Raw genomic sequence first — 19,283 nt, 5'->3', positions numbered from 1 at the left:
AACAGAATCAAATCACTCTAGCTCCAAAGCATGGTTTGCTTCCAAAGACACACTCCCTTACACACAGGGTGTTGGAGCATGAATAGGAATGGAGCGTGAATAGGAATGGAGGGAGCAGAGGGTATTCCAGGTAGAGAGAAGCGTCTCTGCAGAGACCTGAATAGTGAACGTTCCCTGGCATGCTCTGGGAATAATCATGAATGCAGTATGACTGGAGCAGGGCTACCTGGAGGAAGAGGCCAGTGTGGGAAATGTCTTGAGTGCCAGGCTGAAGCGCTTGGACACTGTCTCACAGGCAGGGGTAGCCAGTAGAAGTCTGTGAGCAGAACAGTGGTGACTGGGTCAGCTGACTTCCGGGGAGCTGACTCAAGGGGCAGGGCTCAGAACAGGCTGGAGGAGCCAGGAGAGAGGCTGAGGGAAGGAGGCTTCTCTGGGCTCCAATTGTCTAGGTGGGTGTTGTAGGCCAGAGGCACTGCTCTTTGCAGACCCAGCCTGGGGAGCTGGCCTGGGATAAGCAGCAGCTGCTGCAGAGAATGGTGTCACCAGGACTGGTGCAGACACAAGTTTCTGCCACCGTGCCAGCCTGGGTGTCCAAGATGTCTCTGCCAGCCCCAGCAGCTGGGGAACGGGGGTGGGGCTCAAGGCTGGCTCTAAGTACTTCTCCCAGTGGGGCTTGGGTACCACTGGAAGAGGCCTTGTCCAGAATAACACCCACTTTCTGAAGCTTCCCAGTCTCATAAAGTAATATCTCATTACCTCAATGATTTGATATTTATATCTATTTATAGATTATTTAATGTATATAATTAATATAAATCATTATAATTTATATTTTCAATAAGATAAATTGTTTACATATTAAATATCTAAGTAAATGTTTACCAATAAATGTAAGCATCTCTTCATACATTAGCCTGTGGGTTTCCTCATCTGTAAACTGCTGGCTCGCATTTTTGCTCAGTTTTCCAATGGTGGTTGCTGCTTTTTCCTGGGGCTCTTTAGGAGTCCGTTATATATTCTAGATTCTTGGCCGGGTTTAGAAATTGCAATGCTCCCATTTTGTCCTCAATCCTTTAAGCTTATCTACATTTCTTGGAACAGAAATCCTTAATTTTGATGTACTGAAATTCACCATTTTGCCTTATTTTTGTGTGTTTTGGGGGCTTTGTTTAAGAAATCCTTCCATATCCTGAAGTCACAAAGATATTCTCCTATACCTTAATTGAGTTCTAGTTTTCCCTTTTATGGTATGCTTTGATTCATCTGGAGTCCATCTTCATATGGCTGTTGAGAACCTGGTCTTTCTCTATTCACATCTCCATTTTTCTCCATGGAGTGAGGGAGTTTTCCAGCACCATCTATCAGACAGTCGTCCTGACCTCAGGGGATAATGAATTCTTCATCCAGTTGCCACATATAGCTCTGTCTATGAGTTCCCTTCTCTCTTCCATTGGGATTAGAGCTTCTCACAGTGAACACCAGTTGTTCCAGAATTGCCTGAAGAGCTATAACAGCGTGGGTTCCTGGGCCCACCAGTACAGCAGGATCAGAATCTCTGGCTGTGGGCCTAAGAGTGTGCATTTCCCACCTTCTGGCAGAGACTTTGCTGTGCACCGGAGTTTTATGAAGTATTGCTCAAATGAAGACACTGTCCTTGAACAAATGGTTATTATTCAATTCCTTCAGTAAGCACTTATTGGGGTTCTGTGCTGGGCACTGGAGATGCTGAGATAATAAGGCATGTTCCCATTAGTCAGGGAAAAGCAAGTAAATGAACAGGTACACTGAGAGCTGGGCCCTCAGGGGACGCTGGGTTGGAGATAAGTGGGAGGCAGTCACACTGGTGTGTAGGAAGCTGTTCCAGGCAAGGGGACAGTGTGGGCAGAGGCTCAGGAACGGGTCCTGAGGTTAGGCGAGGGTAGGAGAGATGCGGGCAGCAGGAAACAGATGAGAAGCAGGCTGGGGCCGGTCATGCAAGATCTCACATGCCAGGCTTGAGGAGCTGGGATTTTATGGGGTTTAACACTAGGATAATAATAGCTAACATTTCTGCAGTGCTTACCTTATGCCAGGCGGGCACAGTGCTCAACCCCTCACCTGGATTATTGTATTTAATCTGCACAAGGACTCTGTGAAGTGTTTGTATCAGTCCCAGTTTAAGGGGAAGAGTGGGAAGGTGAGGCCTTGATTAATCTGACTGTGGGGACAGGGGATGGGGACCCACAGGACCCAAAGGTGATGCATTAAACCAGTCCTTGAAATGGGGGCAGGGATTTGCTGGCCATCGTGAGGAAAGAGACTCCAGGTGGAAGCATTTGTGTGAACAAAGGCTTAGAGATTGGACTGCTGAAATCTGCAATAGCTAAGGCTATACCAAGGGACTTGTGTGAATTAGCAAATACGGCAGAGCTGGGCCAGGTGGCAAAGGCCTTGTGAGCCAAGCTGCAAACAGAACTGGAGGTAGCAGGGGTCTGTGGTAGGAGTTTAAGCAGTGGAGGGGCGTGAGTGGGGTTGGGCTTTAGAGCCATGATGGGACACCAATATACTTTGGAAAAATGACAGAAACCACACCCTACAGATCCATGGTTACCTAAAACACGATCCCTCACTGGCTGCTTGGTTCCTAACCTTTATGAAGGTCCTTAGGAAGGACTCCAGGAGGCCAGGCACAGTGGTTCATGCTTATAATCCCAGCACTTTGGGAAGCTAAGGATTGTGGATCACTTGAGGTCAGGAGTTCAAGACCAGCCTGGTCAACATAGTGAAACCTCATCTCTACTAAAAATACAAAAAAATTAGCTGGGTGTGGTAGCAGGCACCTGTAATCCCAGCTACTCGGGAGGCTGAGGCAGGAGAATCGCTTGAACCAGGGAGGCAGAGGTTGCAGTGAGCCGGAGGTTGCAGTGAGTCAAGATGGCACCATTGCACTCCAACCTGGGCAACAAGAGCGAAACTCCGTCTCAATAAATAAATAAAGGAAGGAAGGAAGGAAGGACTCCAGGAGCAGACCCAAAGGGGATATAGTGGGGCCAGGAGCGGGGTGGGAGTCCTTTTGGCCTCTGCAGTTTATACGGTATGGACTGCTACCCCACCTCCAGATCAGCCCTTGCATGAGGGTGAGGAAACAGTTGTAAGGATCCCCATGGGTCCCCAGAGTAGACTCCCCTGAGAGAAAGGAACTCAGGTTTATCAGGGGCCTGAGCTAGGTCATTTCAGACCTGGCCCAGGAGCCCCTCCAGGCAATTGTGGCTGCAGCCAGCATGCCTTCCCTGCCCAGGCCTCAGCATGGCATCCTTTGTCCTTGACCTCTAGAAGGAATGCTCCAGGACCCCGCCCCCTCCACCATCCTCCAGGGCTGGCTGTGACTCAGGGCTTTTCTGTGTGTTCACAGATATCAATGAGTGTGAGCAGCCAGGGGTGTGCAGCGGGGGGCAGTGCACCAACACCGAGGGCTCGTACCACTGCGAGTGTGATCAGGGCTACATCATGGTCAGGAAAGGACACTGCCAAGGTAAGGAACGGGAAGGAGGGAGGCGCCCTGCCACCCCACCACCCACCTGTCCCTCCCCACGCACTGCCCACCACCAACACGCCTTCTAGCTTGTCCCTGCCCTGGCCCCTTGATGCTGAGCCCACATCTATGGACAGAGACACCTATGAGAATTCCTGAGCCCTTCCATCCCCTCAGTGACATTCTGGCATCCTGTCTGCCACCTGCAGCAGGGGAGCATGAACAACTTTATCCACATGACACCTTAGGAACATCTCCTCTGTAACCTCTGCCCTGTTGCCTTGAAAAATGTGCTCTTCTCATGGGGCAGAGGAAGAGTCGGTGTGTCTGGGAGTGTCAGCCTTCTTATTAAGCTTGTTAGATTGTTAGCTCCTGAGGGCTGGGCCATATCTTTAGATGGCCCATACATGGACACCTGATAAGCACCCAATAAATGTTAGAGGAAGGAAGGAAGGAAGGGAGGGAGGAAGGGAGGGAGGGAGGGAGGGATTCCAGATCCTTCTGTCTTTCCCAGACCCAGCCAAAAGGCGCTGTGACATTGCTAACTGGTCTCCTCACAGACCCTTGCCTGTCTCGTGCCAGCTCTGAAGACCCCTGGCAGCTTTGCTGCCACCACGTCCCTGTCAGGCTGGGGTGTCACAGGCTTGTAGGAGGCCCAGGGCATTTGCTCTCGAGACTGGCTGGGACAGGAAGAAATGAGGGTAAATCCAGGCGCAGTCCAAGAAGAACCTGGCCCTGGGTCCGAGCTTAGGCTGAGACTCCTCCCAGCCTCCAGGTTTCCCTGGCTGGGACTTGCCTGCTTTCAGAAGGGCCTGGAAGTCAGAGAAGAGCTTGTGTACTTTGTGAAAGGACAGCCTCCCTTCCCAATGCCACTACCATGGAAGCGAAGTCCAGAGAAGCAAAGGGGAGAGGTTGCGGCAGGTGCAGGACAGACAGCTCTGCCTTCAGCCCCAGTGTGTCACCTCCCAATGCCTCCCTCTTGGTCCTCCCCCTTTAAAACTCAGGCCTACCCATGACCAAAGCCGGAACCCACCTGCCTTGTCCTCCTTAGCACGATGGAGATAAGACAGCCTGGCATCTTCAGGAGAATGGAGAATGATGGCACCCACCACTGACAGGTGCCTCCTGAGTCCCAGGTGTCTGGGTTAGGTCCTCAATAGATCACCTCATTTAAGCATCATAATGACACTGTGAATTTGACATTAGACTTTATCAAAAAGAGAAGTAAAATGAGAGGAAATGAATCAAGAAAATACCAGAACATTAAAAACATCAGGTTTAGGCTGGGCGCGGTGGCTCACACCTATAATCCCAGCACTTTGGGAGGCCGAGGCAGGTGGGTCACTGGAGATCAGCAGTTCAAGACTAGCCTGGCCAACATGGTGAAACCCCGTCTCTACTAAAAATACAAAAATTAGCTGGGCGAGATAGCACATGCCTGTAATCCTACCTACTTGCGAGGCTGAGGCAGGAGAATCACTTGAACCCAGGACGTGGAAGTTGCAGTGAGCCGAGATCACGCCACTGCACTCCAGCCTGGGCAATAGAGTGAGACTCTGTCTCAAAAAAAAAAAAAAAAAAAAAACATCAGATTTATATTAACCAGTCTGTGTTAAGGGCACAGGCTCTGGTGCAGACAGGCTTGGGTTTGGCTTTTGACGCGATGTCTGGAAATTGAACTGTAATGCCCATCTCAGAGATGTTTGTGAGCACCGGATAAGCTAATGTATACAAAGTGCTAGGCACCGTCTGGCACATACAGACCCTGAATAAGTAGAGGGAAATGTTACTGTCAGAGGGTAGTTCTTTTTCATGTCCAGGCTCCCCCATACCCCAGCCCTCTCCTTCTCTTCCCAAGGAAAGGTTCTAGACACACACCTCATCTGGGAGGTCAGGCAGAGTTCCTGGCCCAGGGCAAACACTCCGAGTCTGTTGAAAGAAAGAATGATGTAGCCCGCACACTTCTCCAGGTTTCCATCGGTAACCACAAGCCCGGCCCATCGCCCTGGGAGCCCAGTCAATTTCCTCTCCCTCTTTCTTCTTTCTCCAACTCAGAAACCACTCTCGCCACTGAAACTGAAAGTCTCTGGTGAAAGGCTGAGTGGTCTGGACAGAGGCCCGTCCAGCAGTCTCAATGGCATTTCTGTCGTACCGGGACTCCAGGTTCCCACGGACAGGGGATAGACTTCCCTGCAGACTGCCAGGGCCTTTGGTGTCGCCCAGCCATAACCAAGGTCACCTGAGCTTCTGGCCCCTGCCTGAGTGCCTTCCCTAACCCCACTCCATGCTCTCACAACCACCAGAAGTGAATGCCTTTATGTTTCCTCATCCAAAGGCTGATCTGTGGTTAGAGAAGCTCCAGGATTCTCCCAGCGAACCAACAGAAGCTTGGCAAGCTGGTCTCTGGAGTGATTGTTGCCATGGGCTCTTTGGGGTCTCTTCAGCAGCCTTATACCAAAAAGATGAAGGGTGAAGTTTGAGGCATACTCTCCCACTCTTTGGTTAGCAAACATTTGTTGAGCACCAGCTGTGTTGGCCATGGGCTGGGAACACAGGAAGAAGACAGATGGCTCCTGGCTTCAAAGACAGAATATTAAAACCCTCCAAAACACACCGTAATCTCAGATTAACATTCATACCCTAGGCCAGGCAGAAAAACTGGAATATTTCTGCATCCAGTGACTGGTTCCAGTCCAGGCACCAAGATGCTGGTGGGACAGCCTCAGGGTAGCTGGTAATAGAATCTGCTTCATTCGGAATCTTCCTCTGGCTCCCTTGGATTGGCTTGGCTAATGGTTCAGTTATATTCACTTCCACCAAGGAGAGCCCTTCCCTGGCTCGGGTGGAGAATGAGGGGCTGCTTTCATCATCTGCCCTCCCCCTCCCATTCACGTGTGTTAATCACTGGCTGGGGCTCTGGTCTGAGGAAGGAAGCCAGCAGTGGCATGCCAAGATAGACAAGGTTATGCTGTGTTAACAAACAACCCCTATCTTATTGACATAGCAGCCAAGTTTGTTTGTTTGTTTGTTTGAGACAGAGTTTCGCTCTGTCACCCAGGCTGGAGTGCAGTGGCGTGATCTTGGCTCACTGCAACCTCCTCCCCCACCGGGTTCAAGCGATTCTCCTGCCTCAGCCTCCCGAGTGGCTGGGACTACAGGTGCCCGCCACCACACCCGGCTAATTTTTGTATTTTTAGTAGAGATGGGGTTTCATCATTTTGGCTAGGCTGGTCTTGAACTCCTGACCTCAGATGATCCGCCTGTCTTGGCCTCCCAAAGTGCTGGGATTACAGGCGCGAGCCACCACGCCCAGCAGCAGCCAAGTTTCTATCTCATGAGTGCCACATGTCCATCAAGGGTCAGCTGGGGGCTCTGCCCCATGTTTCCTCATTGGAGATGTGGGCTAAAGGAATAGCCAGTCTCTGTGGAAGAATAAAAGAGCACTCTGGAGGGTTGCACAAATTAAATGGTTTGGTCCATAAATTATCCGTATCGTACGCACTCACAGTTCATTGGCCCTCACTAGTCTCATGGCCCCACCCAACCACAAGAGACTAGGAGGCACCAGATTACTATGGTGCAGAAAGTGGAGAGCTGGAATGCCACATGCATCCTAAATGCCCAGCATTAAGACACTACACACACCACCTCCAAGAGATGTGCCCAGCATGTTTGGGGCAGGACAGACTTCAGGGCCCTTTGCTCCTGGCAAACCTTATCTCCTTCCCACGTTGCCTGATCCCTGCAGGAAAGGTCCAAAGACTTCATTTTTCCTGGCATGGATTTAGGAGGAGCTTTGCCTCAATCTCGTTCTCTTCATCCTGGAAGAGATCATCTGGCATCCCTGAAACAGGGATTGCTGCTCATTCTCAGTGGCTTTGCCCATCCTCCTTCAAGTACCTTGGCCAAGGCCAACAGGTCATGGCACTGGCCTCTGTCTCTTGGGTGGCCAAAGTTAGTCATCTTAGATCCTTCGTTTTATCCATCTCTGTCTTTACAGAAGCCCTTAGAATAGTTAAGGCTGGCGTCACCACAACTCAAGTAGGGGCTGGGGCTACCCTCTTGCCAGAGATGAGCCTTATCTCAGTGTCCCCAAGATTATATGGGAGTTGTGGGACTCTCCTTGCAGAGACCCACCTGAAAACCACCTGCCCTGTGGCGATGTCCCCGTCTTCTGGACCCTCAGGCAGAAGCTTTAGGCTTGAGAGGGTCCCAGTCCTCTGGGACAGAGGGCTTCGATGTGTGCTGACTTCTGGAAGCCAAACAACCTCACAGAGGACTCACTTTCACCCTCCACTTTAAGGTCCATGTCCCCTCCTCTCCATGTCCAGCAGCAGTGACAGCTGCTGGCTTTAGTCCCTCTGCAGAAAGCCTATGTTCGGACCCTAGGCCTGCCTCCCACACTTCCTCCATAGGTGCTGAGTAGGTCCTCCTCTCGGGCAGTAGGGCCTCTAAATATGCATAAGCTGGTGGACTTCCTCTAGGAGAATGACAATTACCCATTTAGGAAGAAGAACCCCTCCTCTTTCCTTGGCCAATGGACCTGTTGTGAAGAGTGGGCCAGAGCCTTGATACCGGGCCAGAGGGGCATAATGTCCTCCTGCAGTGCTGACTCAGAGTTCAGTCCCTGTGACAGGACCTCCCTCACTCAGTCCAGGTCCCCTGGGTGCCTTGATGATGAAGCCCATGATATGCCAGGTTACGTGGGGGAAGAGCCCTCTCCTCAGCTCCGGGGAGAACTAGCTCCCTCCTCTTCCTGTTGCCACTCTCCCTTCCTGGGTCCCCTCGTCCCCTGGGTGTCCATTTGGTGTCCAGGCTTACCCCTTCTGGCTGACTTTCCTGGATCTCACCAGAGTGGGTGCCAGGATCCCTACATGATTCTTGGCTGGAAGAAATGTCTGACAGCTCTCCAGCAGAGAAGCTTTGCCAGCTCTACCCTACAGTCTGCACTCAGCAGAGCTGGTCTTGGCCATATCCAAGATTGGGGGTTCCTCCATGGTCCTCATTTCCTGGTGCAAGGAAGCCCAAGTTGCCTTCACTGCCCCTCCGATGATCTATTCTGGAGCCTCTGGCAATCCAGTTAGCTGCTGTGCCAAGCACATCCCAGTAATGGTCACTGCTTATAAAGGATTAGGAATTCGCCAGGGGAGAGATGAAAGCCCATCCCAAACAGCCCAGCTCACAAAGTGGAGCCTCTGACCCTCCCACAGCTGGTGGTAACCATAGCCTACTGCGCCCACCCAGGGAGTCTCCCTTTCTAATTTTTAAGTTCTTCCATCTCCCTCTTTTGTCCCAGACGGTGGGTGAGAGGTGGAGTTGGGAACACAGGGCAGCTCTCATTCTTTCCTAGTTTCCCTCTGTCCATCCCTCTCCCCAACCAAAGGCAGGGACAAGGATTTGCTGTGTCACAGACCTACCCATTTGCTATGTTCCCAGGGATGACCAAGGGAGGGGCTGCTGTTTTGCAGATATCAACGAATGCCGTCACCCCGGTACCTGCCCTGATGGGAGATGCGTCAATTCCCCCGGCTCCTACACTTGTCTGGCCTGTGAGGAGGGCTACCGGGGCCAGAGTGGGAGCTGTGTAGGTGAGGGCTGCTGGCCAAGGCACTGAGCAGGCCATTCGGCCTTGGGACCTCTGGTTGAGCCCACACACGGAAAGGGAAAGAGGTGGGCAGAGGGAGGTGGCTTGGAGGCTGTTGTCCTCCACGATCTAGCTGGGTTCCCAGATGACGCTGGGCATGAGTCGCCAGGGCTCTGCCCTCTGAATCAGCTAGGGTGGGGCCCTTTTCTCCTCTTTGGCCATATTCATTCTGGAGTGACTGCCCAAAGTCCCAGCAGCTTCTGTAGCTGGATCCTGTGGTGGAGCGAGGAGCCTAAGGGTCTTAGGATGGGGCCAGGCCCTTCTGCAGTTCCCAGGGAGGAAGGGTCTCCTGCTCTTCTGCATCTCAAAAGCAGTGTCTAAACAGCACGCCCACCGCACAGCAGGGCGCTCCTCCCTCAGAAGGGCAGCAGGTCTGCAGTAGGAGGCGTGTGCTCTTTTCCTGCAGCCCCCTCAGGAAGAAAGGCTCAGGGTTCAGAATGCTGGGAGGGACTGAGTGTTGAATAGACGCTTTGAGGCTCTGGAGAGGGCAGACGTTTCCCAGGCCCTCAAGGCTGCCACTCAGCCACCTCGGCATGACTGGCCTCTCTCCATGCTGCCCGCCCACCCGCAGAAGCTGCTTGTTGGGTTGGGATCGTGGGTTGTTTGGTTGGCAGGTAGGAGGTCATGTAGGGTTCCTGGCACACACAATGAGGGAAGTCAAGGGTCTTGGACACCTCATTTCAAGTATCCTCAGATGAGCCAAACCAGCCCCAGGGCGGGGAGACCTGGCCCCCTGCGTGGATACATGCAGAGTGCTCTGAGTTACTAGATAGGGCTGAAGTGAGCCCGGGGGATGGGACGCCCTGCCCTGCCTAGGTGGGAGGAGGGAGCATGGCCTCATGGCCTCCCCAGGTGGCCTGTGGCCCCTCTGAAGGCTGGTTCCCTGGCCTCATAACTGAGATGCTCGGAGCCTGCCAGCGGGGGCTGCAGGATGGGGAGGAGGCCAGCCCACCATCTTGGACTTCTCTCCCACAGATGTGAATGAGTGTCTGACTCCTGGGGTCTGTGCACATGGAAAGTGCACCAACCTAGAAGGCTCTTTCAGATGCTCTTGTGAGCAGGGCTATGAGGTCACCTCAGATGAGAAGGGCTGCCAAGGTACAGAGATGCTGAAGCACCCCTTCTCCGCAGGCCAGTCCAGCTTGTGGCTCCCTCCCCTCTGCACACCACCCTTGGCCCCCTGAATCCACCCCTGGCCTTGCATCCCCATTCACACTGACCCAACACATCCCTGCCCAGACCTGTCCTTCCCCCACCCCTGCCTACCTGCCAGTGTCCTGGCCTGTCTGTCCTGCAGAGTCCCACACAGAATGCAATGCCCTATTTCAGATGTGGATGAGTGTGCCAGCCGGGCCTCATGCCCCACAGGCCTCTGCCTCAACACGGAGGGCTCCTTCGCCTGCTCTGCCTGTGAGAATGGGTACTGGGTGAATGAAGATGGCACTGCCTGTGAAGGTAACCCTGGGGAGGCAGTGGTGGAAGGGGACAGAATATAGGCTGTCTTACCTCCCAAAGAACACTCAATTTGTCCCCAGTTTGGGGCTGATGCCAAGGGGCTCCAGGCCAGGCTAGAAGACCCCATAAATGGACCTGGCCCCAACAAGAGCTTCTATTGTCATAATCCCCAAGTTCAGAGTGAGGACAGGAGGAAAAGCCAGTCACAGAGAAGAGGGAAGCTGAGGGCAGGGCTGCCCCGGGAGTGTTCTAGGGAGGGGGTTTTAGGAAAGCCCCAGGGGCTCAGAGAGGGAGGCCACGGTGAGGTTCCTGCATTGCCTGGGGAGTGGGAGCCCTCCTAGGTCCCCGGGCGAGCGCTGTCTGTCTGCAGACCTAGATGAGTGTGCCTTCCCGGGAGTCTGCCCCTCCGGAGTCTGCACCAACACGGCTGGCTCCTTCTCCTGCAAGGACTGCGATGGGGGCTACCGGCCTAGCCCCCTGGGTGACTCCTGTGAAGGTATGAGCCTCTGTGTGGGAGAGGACACAAATGGGATGCCCCTCTGTCAGGGCCATGGTGAAGCCCAGCAGGTGGGGGGCTGCTGAGGCTGGAGGAGCTGCCATCATCCCGCTCCCCAAGAGTTGCTCACAAGCTTGTCCCAGCTGTGCTGCCTCATGAGGGGATGATCCCCCGTGGGTCCAGCTCTGCAGGCAGGTGACAGGTCCTCTGGAGACTTCCCCCTTGGCTCCTGTCCTTGGGAGGTGCTGCCATCGGCTGTCTTCCTCCCCTGTGTGGCCCTGCAGATGTGGATGAATGTGAAGACCCCCAGAGCAGCTGCCTGGGAGGCGAGTGCAAGAACACTGTGGGCTCCTACCAGTGCCTCTGTCCCCAGGGCTTCCAGCTGGCCAATGGCACCATGTGTGAGGGTGAGTGACCCAGGTCACCCTACTGGGGGTGGGGGGCATGAGTGTGTGGGGAGGCAGGCACATCCCCAGCAGACACGCACTCCCCATCTTTTCCCTGCAGATGTGAATGAGTGCATGGGGGAGGAGCACTGCGCACCCCACGGCGAGTGCCTCAACAGCCACGGGTCTTTCTTCTGTCTGTGCGCACCTGGCTTCGTCAGCGCAGAGGGGGGCACCAGCTGCCAGGGTGAGAAGCCAGCACAGCTACCTCTACTGGCCAGGAGCATGGGAAGCCAGCACAGCTACCTCTACTGGCCAGGAGCATGGGAAGCCAGCACAGCTACCTCTACTGGCCAGGAGCATGGGAAGCCAGCACAGCTACCTCTACTGGCCAGGAGCATGGGAAGCCAGCACAGCTACCTCTACTGGTCAGGAGCATGGGCGCTACAGGCTAAGACTAGAGTGGTGTCCCTTTTAATACCAGTACTGAGAGTAAGTGCTCACGGCCCTGCCCAGGGAGGAGAAGATGGGAGCGAGGAGTGACGTGAGGGAGCCCGGGGCTCAGGGATGGAGGGACTCAGTCTCTCACCAGGGCCTCTTCACGACGTTGACAGCAGGCATGCACCCACTCCAAACTCCGAGTGTGACTTCTCCCCTTTACAGAGCTCCAGTTCCAGGGACCCCATCTCACCCCTCACCCCCACCCTGGTGCCCACCTCCCGCAGCCTGGCCTCTGGCTTCGAGCCTTTTCCTACATAAGCCACTCCCTGACTCTCCTGTGGGCTACTCAGGGCCCAGAGGAAGCTACACAGGACCCTAACAGGGAAGGGGCCCGCGGCTGGGTCTGCTGACAGCCATCTCTACTCTAGATGTGGACGAGTGTGCCACCACAGACCCGTGTCTGGGAGGGCACTGTGTCAACACCGAGGGCTCCTTCAACTGTCTATGTGAGACTGGCTTCCAGCCCTCCCCAGAGAGTGGAGAGTGTGTGGGTAAGGGCTCTGGGGGGAGGGCACAGGGCTCTGCCCACGTCTGCCCATCTCTACCCTGCCTGGTCCTTAGCTCCCATGGAGCAGAGCACTTTCCACAGATGAAGTGTCCAACAAATAGTGTATGTATTGAGACTCAGGGCTCAGGGGCTGTCCAAGGATGACAAAATGAAGACAATCATCATCTTCGTGCTGGCAGAGCACACAATCTAGTTTTAAAGGCCAAATTGATTCAATAGACATTAAACACCTGCTATGCTCAATGTCTTTTGCTAGGACAAATAGACAGTTATGGATGATCTTGAAAGCAAGGGAGACAGATATGAAGACAACTCTCTGTAATACACTATGCTGAAGGCTTCGTGTAAAGAGAAGTACAGTGCTCTGCTGGTAGGGATAGGAGACAGATGGGGGCAGTGGAGGAAAAGGAGTGTCACAGAAGGGCAGGAGCTCACTGCTTCCTAAATAGCATATGGTTCTCTTCCCAGAGGCTCAGCCCTGCAGGGTCAGGGGAAATCGTCCTGACCTTGATATGCTGGGGTTGGGATGAGCACAGTAATTTGGAATAGATCAAGAACCCCAGAGGTTGTGGGGCATGACCCTGTGGGACCAGAGCAGTGACCTGGCCACCTCTGTCCTCTCTCATGGCATGGCTCTGAGGACAGATATCGACGAGTGTGAGGACTATGGAGACCCGGTGTGTGGCGCCTGGAAGTGTGAAAACAGCCCTGGCTCCTACCGCTGTGTTCTGGGCTGCCAGCCTGGCTTCCACATGGCCCCGAACGGAGACTGCATTGGTGAGTAGGGAGTGAGGAGAGAGAGGAGAGAGGGCTGAGAAAACCTATTTTTCACGTATTGAGCGAGACATGATTTTCTCTTGAGGACACGATTTTTTGCAGCTGATTGTAGCTTGTATATTTTCCATCCAGCAGAGCTTACGAAAGATGCCACAGGACTGTGAATGTTAGGATTTTCTTATCCTGGGTTGAGAGGCTGCTTTTCACAGGTCTTCGTACTAATATGCCAAACAAGTATTCTCAGCAGAGAACGAGAGAGTGTGCATGTGTGTGAGAGAGTGCACACGCGCGCACACACACACACACACCCTCTATCCTGGTTCCCACTGTCCCACAGACATAGACGAGTGCGCCAACGACACCATGTGTGGCAGCCACGGCTTCTGTGACAACACTGATGGCTCCTTCCGCTGCCTCTGTGACCAGGGCTTCGAGATCTCTCCCTCAGGCTGGGACTGTGTGGGTGAGGAGCCTGTGGGCTACCCAAGGTCTGGGCCAGGGAAGGGAAGGCCCTGGGGTCCTCCTCCTCAACTGGTCCTGGTCACGTGGCTCCATCACGGGTCCCCAGAGCATGGGCAAGGGAGGCTTCAAAGAAGAGGGAGACTTCAACTCCTTGCCCAGGGGCACATGGGCCGGGCGGGTAAGGGGAAGCACAGCCACGCTCTGCCAGCAGGACAGCAGGTGTCCTCAAGCCTCAGAGCCTCAGGAGGCAGGAGGTTTGGAGAATGTGCACTGAGGGGTAACCCTTCGTCTTTGTGCACTTCTGTGACCGTTTGCTGCCACTCCTCTCCTCCTTTCTTCTTTCCCATGCCCTCTGTCCATCGGTTCCTCCTCCCTGCAAATGTATACTTACTCTTGTTTCTTCCCCAAGGCCTAGCCTGCTTCTTTTGGGGGCAGTGGGCTGTAGTCAGGGGCAGGGGGCACGGGCTGCCTCTTTTCTGCCCACGAGCCTGTTCTCACACCTGGCAGATGTGAACGAGTGTGAGCTTATGCTGGCGGTGTGTGGGGCCGCGCTCTGTGAGAACGTGGAGGGCTCCTTCCTGTGCCTCTGTGCCAGTGACCTGGAGGAGTACGATGCCCAGGAGGGGCACTGCCGCCCACGGGGGCCTGGAGGTGAGGCCTGGGAGACGCATTATCTATGGTGACTCAGAGGTTTACAGAGAGCGTGTCCCTCTGCATCCCTCTACTAGCCTCTAGCCGCTGAGGGGGACACTGGGCCAGGGCCTGGGGCAGCATAGGGAGGTGCAGGTGGGGCCTGGTGCATGGAGGGGTGAGGAGGCTGAGGGCCGCGCGCAGCAAAACCAGGAGCTACAGGGTGGCGACGATCCTAGAGGAGGCTCAGGAAACCCTGATGCTGACTTAGGGTGGCCCCAGGGACCGCAGATTGAGCCTTGGAGGGACCCTGAATCCATCTAATCCCTGGGAACCTTCTGGATGAGAGAGGACTTGGAGCTGAACTAAACCGGGCTCTCCCTTTCCCACTTCCCACTCCACCCGAGAGCTCCTGGGTTCAGCCTCTCACGCCAGGCTGGACTAGGACTCAGCTGGTCTTCACTGCCTTGGGGGAAAGTGAGGGAGACAAGGAAGGGTGGAAGGGGCTGGGGTACATGTGAAGCAGAATGGACCAGAGGGCTGCCCATATGGCATGCCAGGCACTGGGGGCAGCCCATCCCAGGGAGGCAGGCAGGGTGGTATACCGCAAAGCGCAGGGGAGGAGGAACTGGTGTCAGATCCCTGCTGCACTGCTTAATAGCTTAATCGCACAGCGGTGGCGAGGCCCCAAGCCTCTCTGAGCCTCAATTTCTTGAGATGATGATTAGGCCACTTCTTAGGGTTGCGGAGAGCCTCAGTGAGGTAATACAGGTAACAGAATTTTTTCCACTGTAAAGTGCTACACAAATGTTAAATTTAAGAAATAAAGTCAAGGACTATTGACCCCCCTTAGAGGGTCATGAACAGACAGTAATAAGCATCTGTCACGCACAGGTCAGAGTATCTCTGAGGCCCCAACGGGGGACCATGCCCCGGCCCCCACCCGCATGGACTGCTACTCTGGGCAGAAGGGCCATGCGCCCTGCTCCAGTGTCCTGGGCCGGAACACCACACAGGCCGAATGCTGCTGCACCCAGGGCGCTAGCTGGGGAGACGCCTGTGACCTCTGCCCGTCTGAGGACTCAGGTAAGACCCCAAGGGTTCCAGATCCTCGAAGGGTCAGCTCTGCAAGGTGACACTGAAAGAAGGGGAGAGAGGAAGGGGGCAGGGCCCTCCCCACTCTGAGCTGAAACGCCTCTCTACATAGCTGAATTCAGCGAGATCTGCCCTAGTGGAAAAGGCTACATTCCTGTGGAAGGAGCCTGGACGTTTGGACAGACCATGTACACAGGTAACCTGCTCCATCCTCTGCCCCAAACTCCATTCACCTGAGTGGGCCCTAGCCTGCTCCTCCACAGGGTCCCTGGGGAAGTTCTGCATCCAGCCCTGGCCTCCCAGGTTGCCTCCACCTTTTCTGTCCCAGGGCTGACTCCCTGCAGAGTGTTAGCTGGAAGTTCTGACTCAAGCTGCTCTTGGAGTGTCCACATGAGCCTCACCTCAGTTTCCCTGCTCTCCCAAGCTGCACCTCCAGAAACAAACTATGATGCCTTGACTAACTCTCACCCCCAGCCACATGTGGGCACAGGGACAGAGTGGAGAGCACTGCTCTAGAGGCCAGAGGCTGCGCTCATCTCCCTGGCCGCACTGATGAGGCCAGAAACTCTGGGGAACCCACACTCACAGTAGGATGGTCCAGGTACTACGCCCCTCAGCACCCTAGTCCTGAAGCTAGTCTTGAGAAGGAAATGATGGAGACGGAGATCGCTCTTCTTGGGTGCTGGCTACACGCCGTGCACTTTTTTGAGCACCTCACACATATTAACACCTTTTCATCCTTATAACAACTCTAAGAGCATGTAGGAACCGGAGGCAAGGCGAACTTAAGCAACTTGCCCAAAGCCACCTAGTAAGTGGCAGAGCTGGGATTCCAACCCAGCCTGGCTTTGGATTCCCTGCTCTAGATACCCCTCATACTGCCTCTCACCTTCCTCTCACCTCAGCTCTGCCTTCCACAGATGCGGATGAGTGTGTGATATTCGGGCCTGGTCTCTGCCCGAACGGCCGGTGCCTCAACACTGTGCCTGGTTATGTCTGCCTGTGCAATCCCGGCTTTCACTACGATGCTTCCCACAAGAAGTGTGAGGGTGAGGACACACATGATCCCTGCCCCCACCCCAGGCCCACAGCTGAATAATGGCCCACCCAGCCCCTGCCAGCCAGTCCCATTATTGCTGAGAGTCCCCCTTCCTAGGGAGGCCGCCCACTGCAGCAGGCTGGTCCCAGGTGAAGGAGCTCTGGGCTGTCAGAGATTGTCCCCAGGGAGGGGCCTTCCAGGCTGGGCTGGGTTGAGGGGAGGGAGGCAGGGCACTAACTCTTCATTATCAGTGATAGGAAAACACCCTTCCCTGAGGGTGGTTGGTGGAAAGGCCACCTTGGCAATGCCCCACCCTTTCCTGCCTCCCCAGATCACGATGAGTGCCAGGACCTGGCCTGTGAGAATGGCGAGTGCGTCAACACGGAGGGCTCCTTCCACTGCTTCTGCAGCCCCCCACTCACCCTGGACCTCAGCCAGCAGCGCTGCATGAACAGCACCAGCAGCACGGGTGAGTGGGCCTGAGCGTGGGGGAGCAGGAGAAGGGTACCTGGGCTGGGGGGCTCATGTGCCTTCGTGCCCTGTGCCACCAGAGGACCTCCCTGACCACGACATCCACATGGACGTCTGCTGGAAAAAAGTCACCAATGATGTATGCAGCGAACCCCTGCGTGGGCACCGCACCACCTACACGGAATGCTGCTGCCAGGACGGCGAGGCCTGGAGCCAGCAGTGTGCTCTGTGTCCCCCGAGGAGCTCTGGTGAGGGGGAGCAAAGGGGAGACCCTGCAGGGCTGGGCCAGGCCCCAGGGAGGGGGATGCCCTCACCTTGGAACTGGGGATCTAAAAGAAGGAGCAGAGCAAACAGGCCCTGTCTTCCATCCCTGCTGTTTGGGGACAAAGTAGGGCAGGGAGAGGTGGGGAGAAGAATGTTGCCAGGATCTCCCAGAGGGTACCAGTCCTTGCATGCTCCCAGAGACAAAGCCAGCCAGGCTTTAGCTGGCAGGAGCTAGAACCCAGCTCCTTCTCTCCCTCCTCCCTGACAGAGGTCTATGCTCAGCTGTGCAACGTGGCTCGCATTGAGGCAGAGCGGGAGGCCGGGGTCCACTTCCGGCCAGGCTATGAGTATGGCCCCGGGCCCGATGACCTGCACTACAGCATCTATGGCCCAGATGGGGCCCCCTTCTACAACTACCTGGGCCCCGAGGACACCGTCCCTGAGCCTGCCTTCCCCAACACAGCCGGTCACTCAGCGGACCGCACACCCATCCTTGAGTCTCCTTTGCAGCCCTCAGAACTCCAGCCCCACTACGTGGCCAGCCATCCAGGTCTGTGTTGCTGCAAAACTGGGGAAGAGGTGGGCACCAAAGCTGTTTCACTTCCATCTCCTCCACCTGCTAGTCATATTGCCAGCAGGGTGAGGACTGGGAAGGGGAAAGACACACCAAGCCAGAGGTCCCCGTTCACGGCTCGCTCGAGACAAGTACATACGCCCAGGTCTGACCCTAACAACTCCGTCATAAACTATCACAGGGACACAAAAAGGTACAGGACACTGCCCCTGTCCCAACCTACAAGCTTCCTGTGGGGACTGAGAGAGAGAGAAAGCTGTTCACTGCAGTCTTTTTCTCCCTCCACGCCACCTACAGGCTGCAGAATAACCTGCTCTAAGGACACCCAGCATTCACACTTGTGACCTGAAGTGTGGATTAAGGTTTTCTAAGGACTTTAAAGGCCCACCGTGATGACTCGGTTTGTGAATGGTGCAATCCAAACACTCAGGCCTTGGAGTCTAATGAGGAAGTCAGGCCTAGCACTGTGCAATGCACACGGTACCCACCACAGGCAAAGCTACCACATCAGACTAAAACCATACCACTGGGTAGGGTGGGGCCTTTTCCATGGGGTGGAGGGGTGCTTAGAGAGTGAAGAGGGTTAGGTAGATCTGGTCGACGTTTTGCTTTGTGTTGAGTGAGGCCCCTCTGCTACCAATTGTTCCCCACTTCCCAAAAACACGATGTGAAGGTTTAAACAAAACACCTCACCCCATCCCCACGCCCAAACCCAAAAACTATGTAGCAACACACTCCCCGACCACCCAAACCCCAGCAGGAGCCAGGCATTGTGGAAGCAGCGAGTCTCAGCCTCCCTGGAGCCCTCATTTGAAGCCCAGAGCACCTCTCCCCATCTAAAATGACACACACTTTTTTTTTCAAGAGTACTGCCTTTTGTTCTAGCATCTTTCCACGAGAATTTTATGATCCTCTCTGCCCCCTCCCCCACAGTTCCACAGGGGCACCCTTTGTCCAGAAGGGCGAGGGTCCCAGCATTAGGGAGAGTCTGGACACAGCCCTCAGCCTCCTCCTCTCTCCGATTTCCTCCTCCCAGAGCCCCCAGCCGGCTTCGAAGGGCTTCAGGCGGAGGAGTGCGGCATCCTGAACGGCTGTGAGAATGGCCGCTGTGTGCGCGTGCGGGAGGGCTACACCTGTGACTGTTTTGAGGGCTTCCAGCTGGATGCGGCCCACATGGCCTGCATAGGTAAGTGTAGAATTCTGATGGAGGAGTCAGGCTGGCCCACTGCCCACAGAGACGCCTGAACTCAGGAAGGCTGGAAAAGCCACTGCTGCCTCCTAGTGGGGCTGTCTGCGTCAGGCTGGAAGGGAAGAAAGCGCCAAAGGAAGGTTTAATTATGTGCTTTAGAAAGCCCCTTCCGTGCAGGTTCCCAGACAAAAGACAAGGACAAGAGAGCACGGTCTTGGGCATGGTATGAGCTTGCTGCCCCCTGCTTTGTCCTTGAGTTGCTTGGTTTTGGGAAGTGACTT

The 19,283-nt window shown here is 54.9% G+C and overlaps 1 protein-coding gene across 1 annotated transcript in view; it reads left to right on the top strand.

Annotated features, from left to right (window-relative positions):
• Positions 1-19,283, top strand: part of LTBP2 (latent transforming growth factor beta binding protein 2) — a 113,759-nt gene that overhangs the window by 91,493 nt on the left and 2,983 nt on the right. The window contains exons 18-35 of the mRNA XM_004055436.5: positions 3,392-3,511; positions 8,980-9,099; positions 10,131-10,253; positions 10,485-10,610; positions 10,981-11,106; positions 11,391-11,513; positions 11,614-11,739; positions 12,362-12,484; positions 13,147-13,278; positions 13,616-13,741; positions 14,248-14,391; positions 15,265-15,456; positions 15,578-15,661; positions 16,386-16,514; positions 16,836-16,973; positions 17,056-17,223; positions 17,508-17,789; positions 18,850-18,999. Coding sequence (XP_004055484.5) covers positions 3,392-3,511; positions 8,980-9,099; positions 10,131-10,253; positions 10,485-10,610; positions 10,981-11,106; positions 11,391-11,513; positions 11,614-11,739; positions 12,362-12,484; positions 13,147-13,278; positions 13,616-13,741; positions 14,248-14,391; positions 15,265-15,456; positions 15,578-15,661; positions 16,386-16,514; positions 16,836-16,973; positions 17,056-17,223; positions 17,508-17,789; positions 18,850-18,999 — 2,532 coding nt within the window. The remainder of the gene's footprint in view (positions 1-3,391; positions 3,512-8,979; positions 9,100-10,130; positions 10,254-10,484; positions 10,611-10,980; positions 11,107-11,390; positions 11,514-11,613; positions 11,740-12,361; positions 12,485-13,146; positions 13,279-13,615; positions 13,742-14,247; positions 14,392-15,264; positions 15,457-15,577; positions 15,662-16,385; positions 16,515-16,835; positions 16,974-17,055; positions 17,224-17,507; positions 17,790-18,849; positions 19,000-19,283) is intronic.

This window comes from Gorilla gorilla, chromosome 15 (genome assembly GCF_029281585.2).
Source record: "Gorilla gorilla gorilla isolate KB3781 chromosome 15, NHGRI_mGorGor1-v2.1_pri, whole genome shotgun sequence".
NCBI lineage: Eukaryota > Metazoa > Chordata > Mammalia > Primates > Hominidae > Gorilla > Gorilla gorilla.
The sequence above is the reverse complement of the archived record's forward strand: the minus strand, read 5'-3'. Positions and strand labels throughout refer to the sequence as shown.